The following is a 16,550-nucleotide window of genomic DNA, read 5'->3' as shown; positions in this document are numbered from 1 at the left end:
TCTATCTTTTTAATATCAAAAATCAAGATTAAACCCATAATTTTGTATCGATAAAGTTGGTGAACCAAAAGAAATTAATTTTTTCAGAATCCAAGCCACCTCATATGACTATACATCTGAGTTGAAGTCATCCAGTATCAGCAACTCTGTATCCTACTTTTACTAAGAGCTTTATAAGGCGATGGGTTAAAAATGATGTCATATATTAATTTGCATTTCCCTATTAGCGAAGCTGAACTTTTTTTGGTCTACTTTGATTTATTCATGTCCTTTGCTTATTTTTCTCTTATGTTTCTATAATATTTTTCTTGTTGATTTGTCAGAATTCATTATAAATGAAAGCCCTGTTAATGAAATGAACAGTTTTTTCTAGGTTTTTTCCTTTGCCTTGATTTTACTAGTCAGTTTTCTTTTTCAGATTTTTATACTGTTGGATATAGATTGCTTTTTATAGTTTTATACATAAGTAGTATATGAATATAAGTCTATAAGATTTCAAACACTATAAAAGTATATAGAATAAAAGATTAGCTTTTATATAGAATAAAAGATTAGCTTTTTTTCTCTTTCTCTAGTCCATTACCTGAGTTAATCACTTAATAGTTTTAGGGTGTCTTTTTATCTATTTCTGTACATAAGCATCCTTTTATGTGTAGTTATATATATTTTTGTGTTTTGTTTTCCTTTGTTCTTAAATTAAAATGGCATCATTTTGTTCATATTTTTCTAAAACTTGTACTTTTTCCACTTCATGGATTGGGGTTGTATTTAGATTTATTATATCCCATCCTTTTTCATGATGACTTTAAGATATCATCAGGGGCCTTTTATATGTGTAGTTGGGTATATTTATCTTTTCCCTAATGGCTATGTGTTTTGTCTTTTTTTATAAAGTCTTTAGGTCTTCCCCATGCTGAAACATATATTTCAACCATGCATTCTGATTGCATTCTTTGCATTTAATTTGTTGATGCATCTGAAACTCATTGTGGTAGGTGGAGTGAGATAGGGTCCCTCTCTACCCTACCCATCCCCATTCAGTGGCAAAGTAGGAACATCTGTTGATTAAGTTGTCTTCTCTCCAGCTATTTTCAAGTGCCAAATTTTATTATAAAATTCACGGGTATTCTAGTCCTCTTTCTATTCCCTTGAGCTCTTACGGTCTTGCACCAGCACCAGATTATGTTTTTATCACAGTACTATGATACGTTTCAATATCTGGCGGAACACTTTTTTTCAGAAATGTTTATAGACTATTCTGTGTATTAATTTTTTAAAGATTCTATTCATTTATTTATTTGAGAGAAAGAGAGGGAGAGTGCATGGGTGAGGAGCAAAGGGAGAGGGACAAGCAAATTCCGTGCTGAGCATAGAACCTGACATGGGGCTCGGTATCAGGGCCCTGAGATCATGACCTGAGCCGAAATCAAGAGTCGGATGCTTAACTGACTGAGCCACTCAGGCGCGGTGCCCCTGTGTGTTAATTGCTTTAAATAAAGTTTTATTACCATTTTAACCATTGTAAATGTACATCTCAGTGGCAGTAAGTGCATCCACATTATTTATAACCGTCACTACTACGTGTATCTCCAAAATGTTTTCATCTCAAATTGAATCTTAATTCCTACTAAACAGTAACTTTCCATCTCTCCACCCTTCCGCCACTGCTGCCTGCCCCCCAGCATTGGCACCCACTATTCTACTTTCTGTCTCTGTGAATTTGACTATTCCAAGTACCTCATAAAAGTGGAGTAATTTCTGGCTTATTGCAGTTAGCATAATGTATTCTGCTTATTTCGCTTAGGATAATGTTTTCAAATTTCATCCATCTTATAGCATATAGAAAACTTATTTCTTTTTCTGGCTGAATAATAAGTTCATTGTATTATGTACCACATTTTGTTTATGCATTTATCTGTTGACAGACCCTTGGGTCATTTCTACCTTTTGGCTATTCTGAATCATGTTACTCTGAATAAAAGCATTTGAGTAACTGTTTGAGGCTCAATTTTCAGTTTTGATGGTTCATCTATCTACCTAGGAATGGAATTGCTTGTGTTATATGGTAATTCTGTGTTTACTTTTCTGAGAAATAGCCATACTATCTTCCACAGTGGCCATACCATGTTACCTTCCCACCAGTGATGCACAAAGATTACAATTTCTTTTTTAAATTTTATTTAAATTCAATTAAATAACATATAATGTATCGTTGATTTCAGAGCTAGAAGTCAGTGATTCATCAGTCTTATGTAATACCCAATGCTCATTACATCAAATGCCCTCCTTAATTCCCCATCCCCAGTTACCCCATCCCCCACCCCACTCCCTCCAGCGACCCTTAGTTTGTTTCCTATGATTAAAAGTCTCTTATGGTTTGTTTCTTATGTTTCATCTTGTTTTATTTTTTCTTCTCTTCCCCCATGATCCTATTTTGTTTCTTAAATTCCACATATAAATGAGATCATAATTGTCTTTCTCTGATTGACTTATTTTGCTTAGTTTAATATCTTTTAGTTCCATCCATGTTATTTCAAATGGCAAGATTTCTTTTTTTGATGGCTGAGTAGTATTCCATTGTGTATTTGTGTGTGTGTATATATATCTTCTATATCCATTCATCTGTTGATGGACATCTGGGCTCTTTCCATAGTTTGGCTTTTGTGGACATTGCTGTTATAAACATTGGGCTTCAGGTGCCCCTTCAGATCACTACATTTGTATTTTAGGAATAAATACCTACTAGTATAATTGCTCAGTAAGATTCCAGTTTCTCCACCTCTTTGCCAACACTTGTTCTTTTTTTTTTTTTTTTTTAAGATTTTCTTTTTTTATTCATGAGAGGCACAGAAAGAGAGGCAGAAACACAGGCAGAGGGAGAAGCAGGCTTCCTGCAGGGAACCCTATGTGGGACTCGATCCCAGGATCCTAGGATCATGACCTGAGCCAAAGGCAGACGTTCAATCACTGAACCACCCAGGCATCCCGCAACACTTGTTCTTTTTCTGTTCTTTGATAATAGCCATCCTAACACATGTGAAGTAGCATCTCACTGATTTTTGTTGTTTTGTTTTGTTTTGCTTTTTTGAAGTAGGCTTTATGCCTAGCATGGACCCCAATGTGTGGCCTGAACTCACAACCCTGAGATCAAGAGTTGGAAGCTTAACATACTGAGCCAACCTTCTCATTGTGGTTTTTATTTGCATTTCCCTAATGATTAGTGATTAGTCGTCTTTTCGTGTGCTTATTGTCTTTTGCAGATCTTTGGAGAAATGTCTATTCAGGTCCTTTGCCCATTTGCCAAGTCATTTAATTGGCAATTTTTTTTTTTTTTTTTGGTATTGAGTTTTTTGAGTTCATATATTTTGTGTATTAGTGCTTTATCAAGTGTGTGATTTGCAGATGTTTTCTCTCATTATGTGGATTGCCTTTTCACTCTATTTACAGTGTCCATTGATGGACAAAATCAGTGCCCATTGATTTTCATGAAGTCCAGTTTATCTATTTTTTCTTTTGTTTCCTGTGCTTTTGTTATCACATTCAAGAAGAGTTGCCAAATCTAACATCACAAAGCTTGTTCTGTATGTTTTCTTTTAAGAGTTTTATACTTGTAGCTCTATATTTAGTTTTGTATCCATTTTTAGTTAATTTTTGTGGATGGTGTAAAGCAAGGGTCCAACTTCATCCTTCTGAATTTGGATATCCAGTTTTCTGAGAATCATTTGTTGAAAATTTTGCTCTTTCTCTATTAAATATTCTTAGTACCCCTAGTGGAATCATTTGACCATAGTCATAAGGGTTTATTTTTTGAGTTCTTTATTCTGTTCCATTGGTCTATGTGTCTGTATTTTGCCAATTGTTTCTCTATTTGATTGCTGTAGTTTGTAGTAGTAAGTAGTAAGTTTTAAAATCAGGAAGTGTGAGTCCTCCCAACTTTGTTGTTCTTTTTCAAGATTATTGTGGCTGTTTTTAGTCACTTGAGATGCCATATGAATTATAGGTTGTTTTTTTTTTCTGTTTCTGCAACATGCATATTCAAGATGGTAATGGGGTTGCATTCAGTCTGTAGATTGCTCTGTGTAGTATTAACATTTTAATAATATTAAGTCTTCTAATTCATGAACATGGAATGTCTTTCCACCTATCTTCAGTTCATTTCAGCTACGTTGTGTGGTTTTCAGTCCTTCACCTTCTTGCTTGTTTTATTCCTATTTTGTTTGTTTTGGATGTAACAACATTTTATTTGTTTTATTTATTTATTGTTTATTGTAAATGAGATTGTTTTCTTAATTTCCTTTTTTGAATTGTTCATTGTTAGTATATAGAAACATAGCTGATTTTTGTGTGTTGATTTTGTGTCCTGCAGCCTTGCTGAATTCATTTATTCTAATTGTGTGTGTGTGTGTGTGTGTGTGTATGTGAGAGAGAGAGAGAGAGATCCTTAGAGTTTTCTATGTAAAGGTCACAACATCTAGAACAGGGATCATTTTATTTCTTCCTTCCCAACTTGGAAGCTTGTTATTTCTTCTTCTTGCCTAATTGTTCTGACCAGAACTTCTAATATGTTGAGTGAAAGTGGAAAATCCAGGCTTCTTGTCTTGTTCCTGAACTTAAGGGAAAAACTTTCAGTCTTTGACCAATGAGTATGATGCTAGTGATGGCTTTTTCATAAATTTATTTTATTAATTTCATAAATTTATTTTAACAATAAATACTTGAATTTTTTAAAGATTTTATTTATGAGAGAGAGGCAGAGACATAGGCAGAGGGAGAAGTAGGCTCCCTGGAAGGAACCTGATGCGGGACTTGATCCCAGGACCCTGGGATCATGACCTGAGCCAAAGGCAGATGCTCAACCACTGACCACTCAGGTGCCCCCATAATTTTAACAATATACTTATGATATAGTTGCATAACATACCACAGACTATTGTCACAGGAAATGTTATTGAATATGAAGAATGCTGATCACATACAAATTTACAGTATTTTATGATGCTACTTTTAATGGGAAACATTCATGTATGTAGGTAAAACAAAATTATGGGTTTTTGCATGAAGGCAAAAATTCAAAACCTATGAATTTAGATGTCTTTAAGCTTTATTTTTTTCCTCTCTCTCTCTCTTTTCTTAACTTATTTCCTTTTTTTTTCCCCCCTAGGATCTCCCAAGCCCAGTGATGAAACACCACCTAGTGACACTTCAGGTACTATTTTGGTTATTAATAGCCTTGTATTATGAGACTCTAGCATTCTACATGTAAATATCATATTTCAGTTACCTGTAGTTAGAGAAGAAACAGCATGTCACAAATTGGTAATAAGTGACATTTGGGGGGCACCTGGGTGGCTCAGTGGTTGAGCATTTGCCTTTGGCTCAGGGCGTAGTGATCCCAGGGTCCTGGGATCAAGTCCCGTTATCAGGCTCCCCACACAGAGCCTGCTTCTCCCCCTGCCTATGTCTCTGCCTCTCTCTGTGTGTTTCTCATGAATAAATAAATAAATAAATAAAATCTTTTAAAAAAATGACACTTGGAGTTATTTTAATAGTGTAGATACCATGGCAGATGTAAGCAGCAGTATGTGTGAATACATATAGACAATGTAATTAAGAGGTACTTCCCCAAATAGGATTCCTAGTAGGGTGAGGTAGCTTTCTTAAATGCTATAATTATATATAGGTTAAAATACATAAAACATAACTTGCTGTCCATGTGGTAGTGTTATTTTTTTATGGCAATTTGTAGATCAGTTTTCTTTCTCCTTGTATCTTATATACATATGCCTTAAAGTGCTACAGGTTGATTTAGTTTTTCCTATGACACACTGGCATGGCAAACTTCATGTAGGCTAAGATAGTCCACACAATGTATGTTAAAGAATATGAAGAAAAAAAGTATAGTTGTAACAGTTAAATATAATGATTTCTTGATAAGTAAATGAAGAGAAGTATCTATTTTATTTATATTAGACTAGTGTCATATGGTTAACCTTTTTTTAACTCTTTAGGCTTGTTATATTTGCTCTGAACACTGTAGTCAGACTCTCATTGTGCCAGTAAAAACAGTGCGATCTTAAGGTATTAAGCACTTGATAATTTCTTATGAAATGAAAAGATCAGACTTAAACGTGACATTTTATGTTTTGACTTCCAGAACTTTAATATAAATAATAGCAGTTTAGAAGCAGGGGTACTCTTGACATCATTGCTAAGAATTAAGATTTTCTAGTATGATTTATTTCCTTCTGGGTAGTCAAAAACAACGTTTAAGTTTCTATGCATTATTTTTATCCATGTGCCCTGGTATTTCATTTATGTACTTAGAATTTCCTTGGTAATTAGGATTATGTTTTAGTTTTAGGGGATGGAGGATCAGAAGGGGTTGATGATAAGATAAAGTATTATTTTGAAGATTCTACAACTAACATCTGTGTGATAGACAAATGGAAATTCATCTATGACTTAGTCCACATCCTCCACTTTTGTGGAAAAAGTATGAATTTCTACCAAAATCACAAATGATAGAATGAATACTGAACTAAACCAACTATAATGGAGTAATCCCTTTTGAAACAATTTTCTTCTAATCTACTAAATAATAATTGTCCTAAGTTTTACTGGTACGGTAACTATAGCACAAAACAATCAAAAGTAAAGTTCCTAACAAAGAGTCAGTTTTACAAGGTGGAGCCTAAACATGGGATCCGATTCCAAGGGTTCTGTGATCAGAATGAACTGGACGTGCTAGCACTTGTGCTAGAACCAGACCGAGGAATAGTTCTGTTGCCATAGTGTATAGGTAATCTGATCAAAGTTAGATGCACACCCTCATGTGCACAATCCTTAAAATGTTTTCGTTTTTTTCCCAGGCAAAGGATACATTGTTGTGATTGTTATCTGTGTCTGTAAGTACCCCAAACTTTGATGCCACTTAAATAAAAATATTACTCAGAAAAAGTGCATTAATTATATGTTTAATTAACATTTTATTTTTCAAATTAAATTATTTTAAACTTAACTTTTCAGTGTCTATAGTTTATATAGCTTGAAAGGAAGTACACCAGTCTAGAACAGCCTGACCTTGTATACGATACATTACGTTTTGCTGGTGGATATATGTCCTTTTATACTATATATGTCCACTTAGTAACAAAGCCTACTAAACACTACATGTGTTTTTGGGATAATTGGTCATGAGTTTGTGTCCCAAAGATGCTTTGAGTAATTTTCTAAACTAAGCAATGATTCTTCTGTGGTTTACTGTGGACTGTTCAAGTGACTCCAGGGAATGAGCTTTGGATAGTGAAGAGTCCAGACAGAATGTAAATTGATAATGTGCTTAAATAAAATAACATTTTTCTGACCACTGAAATGCAACCAACACTTACTTATTTCTGCTGCTAAATTTTGAATCTTGACAATCAGTTCTCTGTTACATATTCTTGTTTCCTGGTTTCTTGTAGTTGCTGGCCTTATAGTCATTGCCATCATCGTGTTCATAGTGTATCGGCAAAAGAAGAAAGGGTAAATAAAAGCATATCCCTTCTAATTTATGGTTCTTCTTACTCTTGACATAATTTGTGCAGCTTTTCTGTTTGTCCCGCATGCTGTGTTTTTCTAAACTGTGCCTACATGAGTGTGCCATCCCAGTTGCATTTCTTTACTAAAAATGTCTTAGGTTGCATTTACTGTCACTGCACCCAGAGCCCTCTCTGCAGAGTGGCTCCAGCTATTAGGACTGCAAGAAACATCTCTGTGGGATTTGAGGTTTAAGTTCTATAGCAAATCATGGACCTTTCTGGGTCCTTTCCCACCCAGTTTGACCCTATTTCCTAGATTGGACTAGTGGCCAAGATTAGATTTAGAACCGTTCACTATGGAGACTTAGTTGTATGCACTGGAATTTTTACAATCAAATTTTCCATTTATCTATGTAACTCAGGTAAAAGGCTACATGGGTTCTCAACCTGATTTGCTTTTTTTTTTTTTTTTTTTAAGAGTAATTACTTATCCTTGTTAAACTGGGGAAAGAAAAGCAGCAGTATTTGATTTCCCTCTTATGTTCTCTTAATTTACTAGGTTGCTGTAAAATGGTTGGGGGTTGCTGACAGGGGTAAGATTTACAAAGCACCTCATTATTAACTTTATCTGTGTCTTAATCTATATAAATGAAAGGTGGGGAAGCTTAGAATAGAAAAAATTTACCGGTATATATCTTCTGAGCAGAGGAGGGTTTCTAAGCCTCAGACTTAAATGATTTATAATTTAGGAAAGACTTAGAATAAATCCCGGAACACAGACCAAATTAGGTGCTTTGAAATTTCTGATATTTAGTGATTTGTTTTTTCCCTATTGATTTGAAAATAGCTTTAAAATCAAACAAATAACTTTAAGACCTTTGGTATTCATGGTTTTATGATATATTTTCCCATATATTTAATCATCTGGCTTAGGCTATGTAATAAAAGTACATTACTTACTCATAAAGAGCTCAGACTTTTAAAACATTAGTTTTTCTTTTTAAAAATTTATTTATTTGAGAGATAGAGTGCAAAAGCATGAGGGGCAGAGGGAAAAGGAGAGAGAAGTTCAAGCAGATTCCATGCTGAGCCTGGAGCCTGACACGGGGCTAAACCTCATGACCCTGAGATCAGGACCTGTGCCAAAACCAAGAGTCGGACACTTAACCAACTGAGCCACCAAGGCGCCCCTGCTTAGTTGTTTTTTTTTTTTAATACCCACAGTGCCTTCATTTGAGTCTTCAATCTTATATTTGTAGAACACATGATATGCATATTTGATTTCTAAATCAGCAGTAAAATTATGTATACATAGCATTCTGAGTAGGAAATACGATCAGGGAAATATTTCTACAAGTTCAAAATTTTTGTGTAGAAATAGGTTCTAAAATAAAAAACAAAACAAAATACCTCTCTGCCCTTACTTTGTTTAAAACAACACTGTGTTGGGGGCACCAGTGTGGCTCAGTAGCTGAGTGTCTGCCTTTGGCTTAGGGCATGATCCTGGGGTCCAGGGATTGAGTTCCGCATCAGGCTCCCCACACAGAGCCTGCTTCTCCCTTTGCCTATGTCTCTGCCTCTTTCTGTGAGTCTCTCATGAATACAAAAATAATATATTTACAAACAAAACAAAACACTGCATCAAAACACATACAGGTTCCTTAACAAGTGTTAATGATACTCTCTGTAGCTGCTGTTAACAGGTCTTTTAAAAGTGAGCAATTTTCTGAGCAGTGTACCCCAGATGAAAGATTTCCGTAGCGTTACCGATCTGAGATTCTGTGTCCAGTGAGCTCGCGGTGATACTGCTGCTGAGTTACCAGGGCGGAGAATATTATTGTTGTACCCATATTCTTGAAATGTGAAGAAACGCCATCAAACTTAATGGTAAAATTTTCCCCTGTTTAAGATAATTGAATTTTCTAAAAATGCCACATCTGTGTGTATGTTTTTTTTAAAAAGTGTGTGGGCTAATGTTTAGCTTTATGTTGCTTTTCAAAAAAAAAAAAAAAAACCAACAAGATTTCTGTTTATTCTTTGCACTGCTTCATGTCCATCGTCTTTCCCCCTGAGTGGTGTTGCCTCGAAACTTCCTCATGAGACTCTTGGGTGCATGCAGTTCCTTCTCTCTCTCTAGCGGCTAACCCTAGAAGCAGGGCACTAGGCACAGACAGGCCCAGATTCCTGCTAACACTTGGTCCAGAATGGATTTTGATGTAAACTTGTACTTGTGATCACTTGGGAACACAGTTCCCCTTCTGCAGCCTCTATCCCAAAGGACAAATAGTGTAAGTTGTCATTTTTCAGAGCACCAAACGTATATGAATTATTTGATGAACATGGCCTCATGCCAAAGTGTTCTGCTAGGTTGTCTGTTCCTTAGTCCCAGCTAGGAATAGATTGGGATCACAGGGCGTGTGAAGCAGGCCACACCAACACACCCTTGCCTTCTTCGTTCCAGTTTCCTTTCTTAACTAATCTGCCACCATGCTCTCTGGTCTGGGAGTCCCCAGCCCTTCCTTGCCCTGTGCTTTGTGATGGCTTGAGTCCTGTTTTGCTTGTCATGACTGCGTAGCTCAGGAATACAGATGCCACTGGTTTACACTGATGTGTTCATATATGGGGAGTGATTTTCATGTCATAAATGCATGATTTTCTCTATTCTGGTTATATCATCCCTGGGGAAATGAGAGTTTACTGACATCCATTCGAATTATTTACACAATTGATGTAGCTTATTACCTGTGACTAAATAGGTTTTCCTTTCTTTCTATTAAGGATACTTATTATTTGGTATTATTTGGTATAACTGAAACGTATTTCTATAATAATGACTGATTCAGTAACTTTATAAGTTTTAAGCTGTCTGTGCTTCAATGAAGGTTACAGGGGGTTTGGGGATTTACTACATCCAGTGGCCAGATGAGGCAGTGGGGAGGGTAGTGACATGGGGCAAAGCAACCAAAGGATCGAATCAACTTTGAACATTTTTCCACTTGGCTCTCAAATTCAACAAACTCTTAAGAAAATTTAAATGACTGATAAATAAGAAAGGATTTTGTAGTTAGTCAAGAGAGCAGACTTTAGATCCATCCCAGAAAAATGGGACGTCTAGTCATAAGATTTGCAGACGCCTTCCCTGGGGGTACAAACAGATATACCTCAGGAGGACACTGTACTTGACATGCCTGAAAATGTCTGCCTTGTCATGACATTGACTTTTTTTTTTTAATGATAAATTTATTTTTTATTGGTGTTCAATTTGCCAACATACGACATTGACTTCTCAGACAGTAGTGCATGGATTTAACATATGCTCTGTGTATTCCGTCTAAATCTGAGGTGTGAGAGACAAAGGGCCATTTGTCCTCACGCAGTCTTACTGTGAAAGTTTATTTTATTAGCATCAGGCTAAATGGATTCAGAGGTAAACAGATTGCACAGAAATTTAGAATCTGTTCATCTCCTGGGTGATCTATAAGACATCAGAGTTAAAGTCACTTCTTACACAAAATTCCTGCTTCAAGTACCTAAATGAGAATCAGAAAGTTGTAATTTTATGAATCTAATTGTCAGCTGCACTTCCCCTTTCCTCTGTCATTGATTTTTATCCCACTTGTGACGCTGTTCTACTTCCTTTTGGTTTGATATGACTGTTTTATTCAGCCCTCTTCCCTTCCTCTGTTCAGCACATACCAAACTGGTGAGAGCCACAAAGAAGTAAAGTTTAATTCTCTCTGAGAAGAAGAGATGAGAGAAAGGTTTGCTTTTATCATTAAAAGGTATTGGTTTTGTGTGTTTCTTGTCAGAGATGTCCTATCTAGAACAGAAAATATTCAATGAATATTTAGATATCAGTACCCTGAACTAACATATATTGGCAGTAAACATCCAGGCAGACACTTAGATTTCTGTTCCGTTTGCTAAATTATCGATTTTTTTATACTATTCTTGTTCTAAGTAATATGTCCTGGCAGGCTTTTACTTTGACACAGGCTCCAACTGAGTAATGTCTCCATTGTCCTTTTATCAGACTGTCTGGCTTCCTTGACCTCTTAGTAGCTGTGAACCCAAAAGTGCAGAAATTTTTTAGCCCAGTGAGAAATAATCATAAAGTCTGTTCATTTTAAGTGCAGGGAGGGAAAATATCCTTTTTCAGAAACCAAAATACATTTCACTTAATTTTGTAAAAGCATTCAATTTCAATTCACAAATATTAACTTTAAAGGCATTTATCAAAAAAAAATTCTAAAAAAGGCATTTATCTGTTTTCCATGAACAGAAAATTTTTAGTGTACAAAGAGAAACCAAACAAAAACTCCTTAGATTTTGAAAAACTGAATTGGCTTGCCTTAGACCCTTTGATTCAATCCACTTGGGGTTGTCGAATGAAATGAATTGGAAGTGTTCCTCTCTTTGCACCAGAATGTGTGTCTCCCTGGCCGGGAGGAGAGAAGAGGTGATTCTCACCACTTACAGTGTGAGGTGCTACCTTGTGTTACAGCCAAGAGTTGGGGAGCAGACTCTACAAAGGCCAATAGGAAGGGCAACGTCTTGGTAAAAGCAGAGTGGTGTCTTGGGTCACAGGAGCAAGAGGAAGATAGGACACACCAACCAGAAGTGGCAGTCGGGGCCCGCCCAGGCCCGTGAATCTTCTTGGTTTCTTAGACCTTTGAAAAGGCTACAGCCAACCAGGAAGGTAGATTTCAGTCTCTTGGGAGCTTCAAGGTGTCTATAAACCTTTGAAGGTAATCTGTTGGATGCTGAAGGTAATATAAACACCCATCATTAGTAATCCAGGGTTAGATTTTTCACCACCCTTAAACTGCTTCTTTGTTCTTCTCAAATAAGTGTTTCTTAAAATTTATGTGAATCCTTTGTGTCTTTCTCCTCTTTTGGAGTCTATTTAAAATTCTGTTCAAAGAACAGGATTCCACCACTGTACAAACAAAAGAAGTACTGACTCCAAAAAGTAGAAGAATATGGCAGTCGTGGAGAATTCACGGACGGTCCTAACTCACAATATCAACTGGCTCACAGTAGTCCTCCGGAAATGGCTCCATCACAAGTGTATTTTTGTGACAGTGGTGGCTCATCTGATGGCCTCCCCGCCAAAGAAGTCTGAGGGTATCCCAAAACTAACATGGTTATTAGTTAGCTCTTAGGGTGGGGAGGCCTCCCTGAAATGTTCGCCGTGGCACGCAGACTGGTGAACAGCTGACTTGTCCAGAGCTGGTTTTCATCTGTCCCTTCTAGTCATTTCACTAAGGCAGGGACTGGACCTGTGTTTTCCAATTCAATAGTTGATAGTCTTGTGGACTTCAAAGTGCCTAGTCCTGTATCAGTTGTGCTGTAACCATAAAATACACACCAGACTCTAAAGACTTAGTATAAAAAATGTAAAATAACACGTATATTGGGTTAAAAGTAAAATACATTAAAATTAACTTTCCTAGCCTCTTTTACTTTTATTAACGTGGCATCTAGAAAATGTAAACTTAACCCATGTGATTTGCAGCACATTTCTTTGGACAGCACTGGGCTAGAATAATAGATGTTAGAAAGATGTCTATCGTTACCATAAAATTGTGATGTTACCCTTAGTTATTGAAGACAATTTCTTAGTGAAACATATGATTTGCTTGACAGTAGGGCTAACTGGGGCAGTGTTAGACCTGAAGCCTGGTGGAATTGTTACCTTCTTAATAGTTTCATCTCGGAGCCAGGTTTAAAATTTCAGTATAAGCAAAATAGGTGTTTCTCTCCAGTCTTTCCCATTAGCCCTCATTTTAATTTAAATGAGAAAATATTTACTGTGTACTTTGTGTCATACTGCTCTGTTGTTTTGGAGAGAATCAAAAATATAATACAGGGATAGAAGGGTTTCTAGAGTGAGACTAGTAGCATATTTGAAATTATTTTTTAAAAGTCATTTATTTCCTAGTTCAGGCCCTCTTCCAGTTTCTTTAATTGTCAATTTTCTAAATAGACTTTGGAATTGAACTTATGTACTTAATGATATTTATCTTTAATACTTTTTATCTCGCCTTATAGGAAAAGTGATATTAGAGCGGAGTACAGTGCATACCAGGATAAATCAGCTACGACAACAGAGTAGATGCGCTAAATGGTTTCTACACATCAGTTTATCTTTTGAGAGCCACAGTAAATTCACACAGCTTCTATGGAAAACAGTATAAACCTTCCTCAAAAAATTAAGAACAGAGAACTACCAGATGATCCAGCAGTTCTACTCATGGGTATATATGCAAAGGAAACAAAATAACTGTGTAGCACTGTTACTGCAGCAGCATTTACAAGAGCCCAGACAGGGAAACAACCCAAGTGTCCACGGACAGATGAATTGTTAAAACGTGGTATACAAATGCGGTGGCATACTATTCAGCCATTAAAAAGAAGGAAATCTTGTTCTTGAGGACAAAATATATGGACCCTCCAGGCATTTTGCAAAGTGAAAGAAGTCAGAGACAAATACTGTATGATCTCACTTATTCGTAGAAACTAAAAAACAACCAACAACAACAAACTCCTGGAAACAGAAACCAGATTGGTGGTTGCCAGTGCTGGGGGCAGAATTGGATGAAGGTCGTCAGAGGGGACAAACTTCCAGTTCTAAAATTAGAAAGAACTGGGATATAATTAATTAACGCGCGGCCTGGTGACTGTCAGTAGCAGTGCTGTATGTATATTTTTTTTTTAAAAGATTTTATTTATTTGTTCATGAAAGAGACAAACAGAGAGCCAGAGACACAGACAGAGGTAGAAACAGGGTCCCCGTGGGCGGCCCAATGCAGGACACAGTCCCAGGACCCCAGGATCATGACCTGAGCCAAAGGCAGATGCTCAGCCACTGAGCCACTCATTTTTGTGCCCCAGATCTTAAAAGTTCTGATCGATCAGGAAGGCAAAAATTTTTGTGACTAAAGTGATAGCTGTCAACTAAGTTGATTGGTGGTCATTTCGGAATATATACGTTATCAATTCATGCTGTAAGCCTTAAACATAGACAGTGTTATATGGCAGTTACATCAATAAAACAGGAAGGGGAGAAAAGGATTTATAATTATTCTGTAGTTTTTTTCACTCCCATGAATGCAACCCTTAAGGCATAACGCTAGCATTTTAATGTGGTTTGAATGTAGTCACCATCCTTTGATGCTGCTTTGAACAGTGTATGAATTTGGGTATGAACTTCTGGCCTCTTTTCCCTTAAATAACACGTGCACTTACAGGACAACTCGGCACAGTGTGCCTGCTACTATATAAGTGAGGAAATAATTCTTTTTTTAAGAATTTTTTATTTATTTAATCCTGAGAGACACAGAGACAGGGGAAACTACACTCTGAGTGCACAGTGCTCGTCCCATGGGGAAATAATTTTTAAAATAACTCCATTTGTAGAGAACTATATAGTTCAAGATAAATTATATTTCATTGTTTAAAAAAAGGGATTTTAAAATCTTTTTTGTTCAAAGATTAATGCCAAGTCTTGATTCATTCTTTCAACAACTCTATGTTTTGGATATTGTTTAGTGTCAAATGCCTTTACAGATATGTGTATGCTGCTTCTGCCCTTAAACACTAGAAAAAAGTGGGGCAGTTGAGTGTCTGCCTTCAGCTCAGGGTGGGATCAAGTCCCACATCGAAGCAGAGGGAGGAGTCCCACATTGAGGGAGTCTGCTTCTCCCTCTGCCTATGTCTCTGCCTCTCTCTTTGTGTCTCTCATGCACAAAGAAATAAAATCTTTAAAAAAAATTAGAAAAAAGAACACTGCATATTGGGATTTTGAACATTTGATTTATTAACTAAGAATGTTATTGGAAAATGCTCAAGGATAGAATTGTATATATTTTTTTAAGTGTTTGTAATTTCTTGGTGATTTAAGGAAGCTAAAAAATGTATGGCATCGGTGCTTCGCTTTTTAGGACATCAATAAGCAGTCTGAGAAATCAATTAGGAATTCAGAATCCGTTGCGAACTCCTGTACGACATCAGAGAGCCTTAAACAATGTCATGTGAAAGGGGTGAGTTTAGCAGGGATATATCCATCAGATGACCTCAGGTTGTATCAGAATCTTACTTTTTAGGAGCATCGCAGGCTAAAACCAGAGTAAAAATTCAGCCACGTACTTCAGAAAAGAAAACGGTGTTTCTGCCTTGGTCACACAAGGGGACAGAAAAAGCAAACAGCTGAGGTAGCATTTGATGCTTGGGCCCAACAGAAGGGGGCCTGTGAGTCCTCACACCAGGCAGGGTCTCTCAAAGAAGCCCCATGGGCAGAGGACAGCCCCTGGAATTCAGATGATGCTTTTCCCCTTTTTTTTGTTTTGTTTTGCACTTTTATATATTTAGCAGCACAAATTAGGCCAAAGAAATGTTTCCTGGAGGAGGATGTGATTGGGAATGGAGCGCGGACCAGAGTTAAGAATTGTCCTACAGATAAAGGCCCGTTCGTGAGGCGCTGCGAGTGTTCCCTCGGGATCTGGGCAGGGACTTGGGGAAGAGAAGCTTGAACATAAAGAAAGAGGAAATCTGAATTAAGCGCAGCGGTGAAGTTTATTATAATCCCCATGCACATACTTTTCAGGGACGTAGCACTTGCTTAGAAGCAAGGGATGGCTGCACTGTTTATTTTTGACAAGCCGAAATGGAGCGTCTTTCAACCAAAGATCATTATGCTTTTGAAAATAAATGGACTTTTATAGTCGTTTCTGCTTCAGATTTAGATTTTTCATTTTAGTAGATTTATATGGGAAACGGATGTATATGTGTAAATATAAATTCTGTTTGTCAGATATTGACAAATGCGTGGGCAAACCTTTAAATGGAAAGTTCCATGGAATTACATGGAAAGAAACGCTTGGAACCTGTGAACAGTTTGCTACAGCTGTCAGAATGGATTTGCAGTGAAAGGAGAAGTCTCGTGGGCAGGGGTCTTTACCGTTCATTGCTTGAAAAGTGGATCTTCAGATGTTGCAAAAAATAAACCCTGAGCCGTGGAGAACCGAA

At 36.8% G+C, this 16,550-nt stretch overlaps 1 protein-coding gene across 1 annotated transcript in view; it reads left to right on the top strand.

Moving 5' to 3' along the window:
- LOC112907132 (membrane cofactor protein) overlaps positions 1 to 16,550 on the top strand; it is a 44,558-nt gene extending 28,008 nt beyond the window's left edge. The window contains exons 9-13 of the mRNA XM_025982276.2: positions 5,162 to 5,206; positions 6,870 to 6,905; positions 7,464 to 7,524; positions 11,210 to 11,302; positions 13,575 to 16,550. Of these exons, the coding sequence (XP_025838061.2) occupies positions 5,162 to 5,206; positions 6,870 to 6,905; positions 7,464 to 7,524; positions 11,210 to 11,261 (194 nt within the window). The 3' untranslated portion in view covers positions 11,262 to 11,302; positions 13,575 to 16,550. The remainder of the gene's footprint in view (positions 1 to 5,161; positions 5,207 to 6,869; positions 6,906 to 7,463; positions 7,525 to 11,209; positions 11,303 to 13,574) is intronic.

Source organism: Vulpes vulpes, chromosome 13, assembly GCF_048418805.1.
Source record: "Vulpes vulpes isolate BD-2025 chromosome 13, VulVul3, whole genome shotgun sequence".
Lineage (NCBI taxonomy): Eukaryota > Metazoa > Chordata > Mammalia > Carnivora > Canidae > Vulpes > Vulpes vulpes.
Note: the sequence above shows the minus strand (reverse complement) of the source record. Positions and strands in the feature narration are given on the sequence as shown.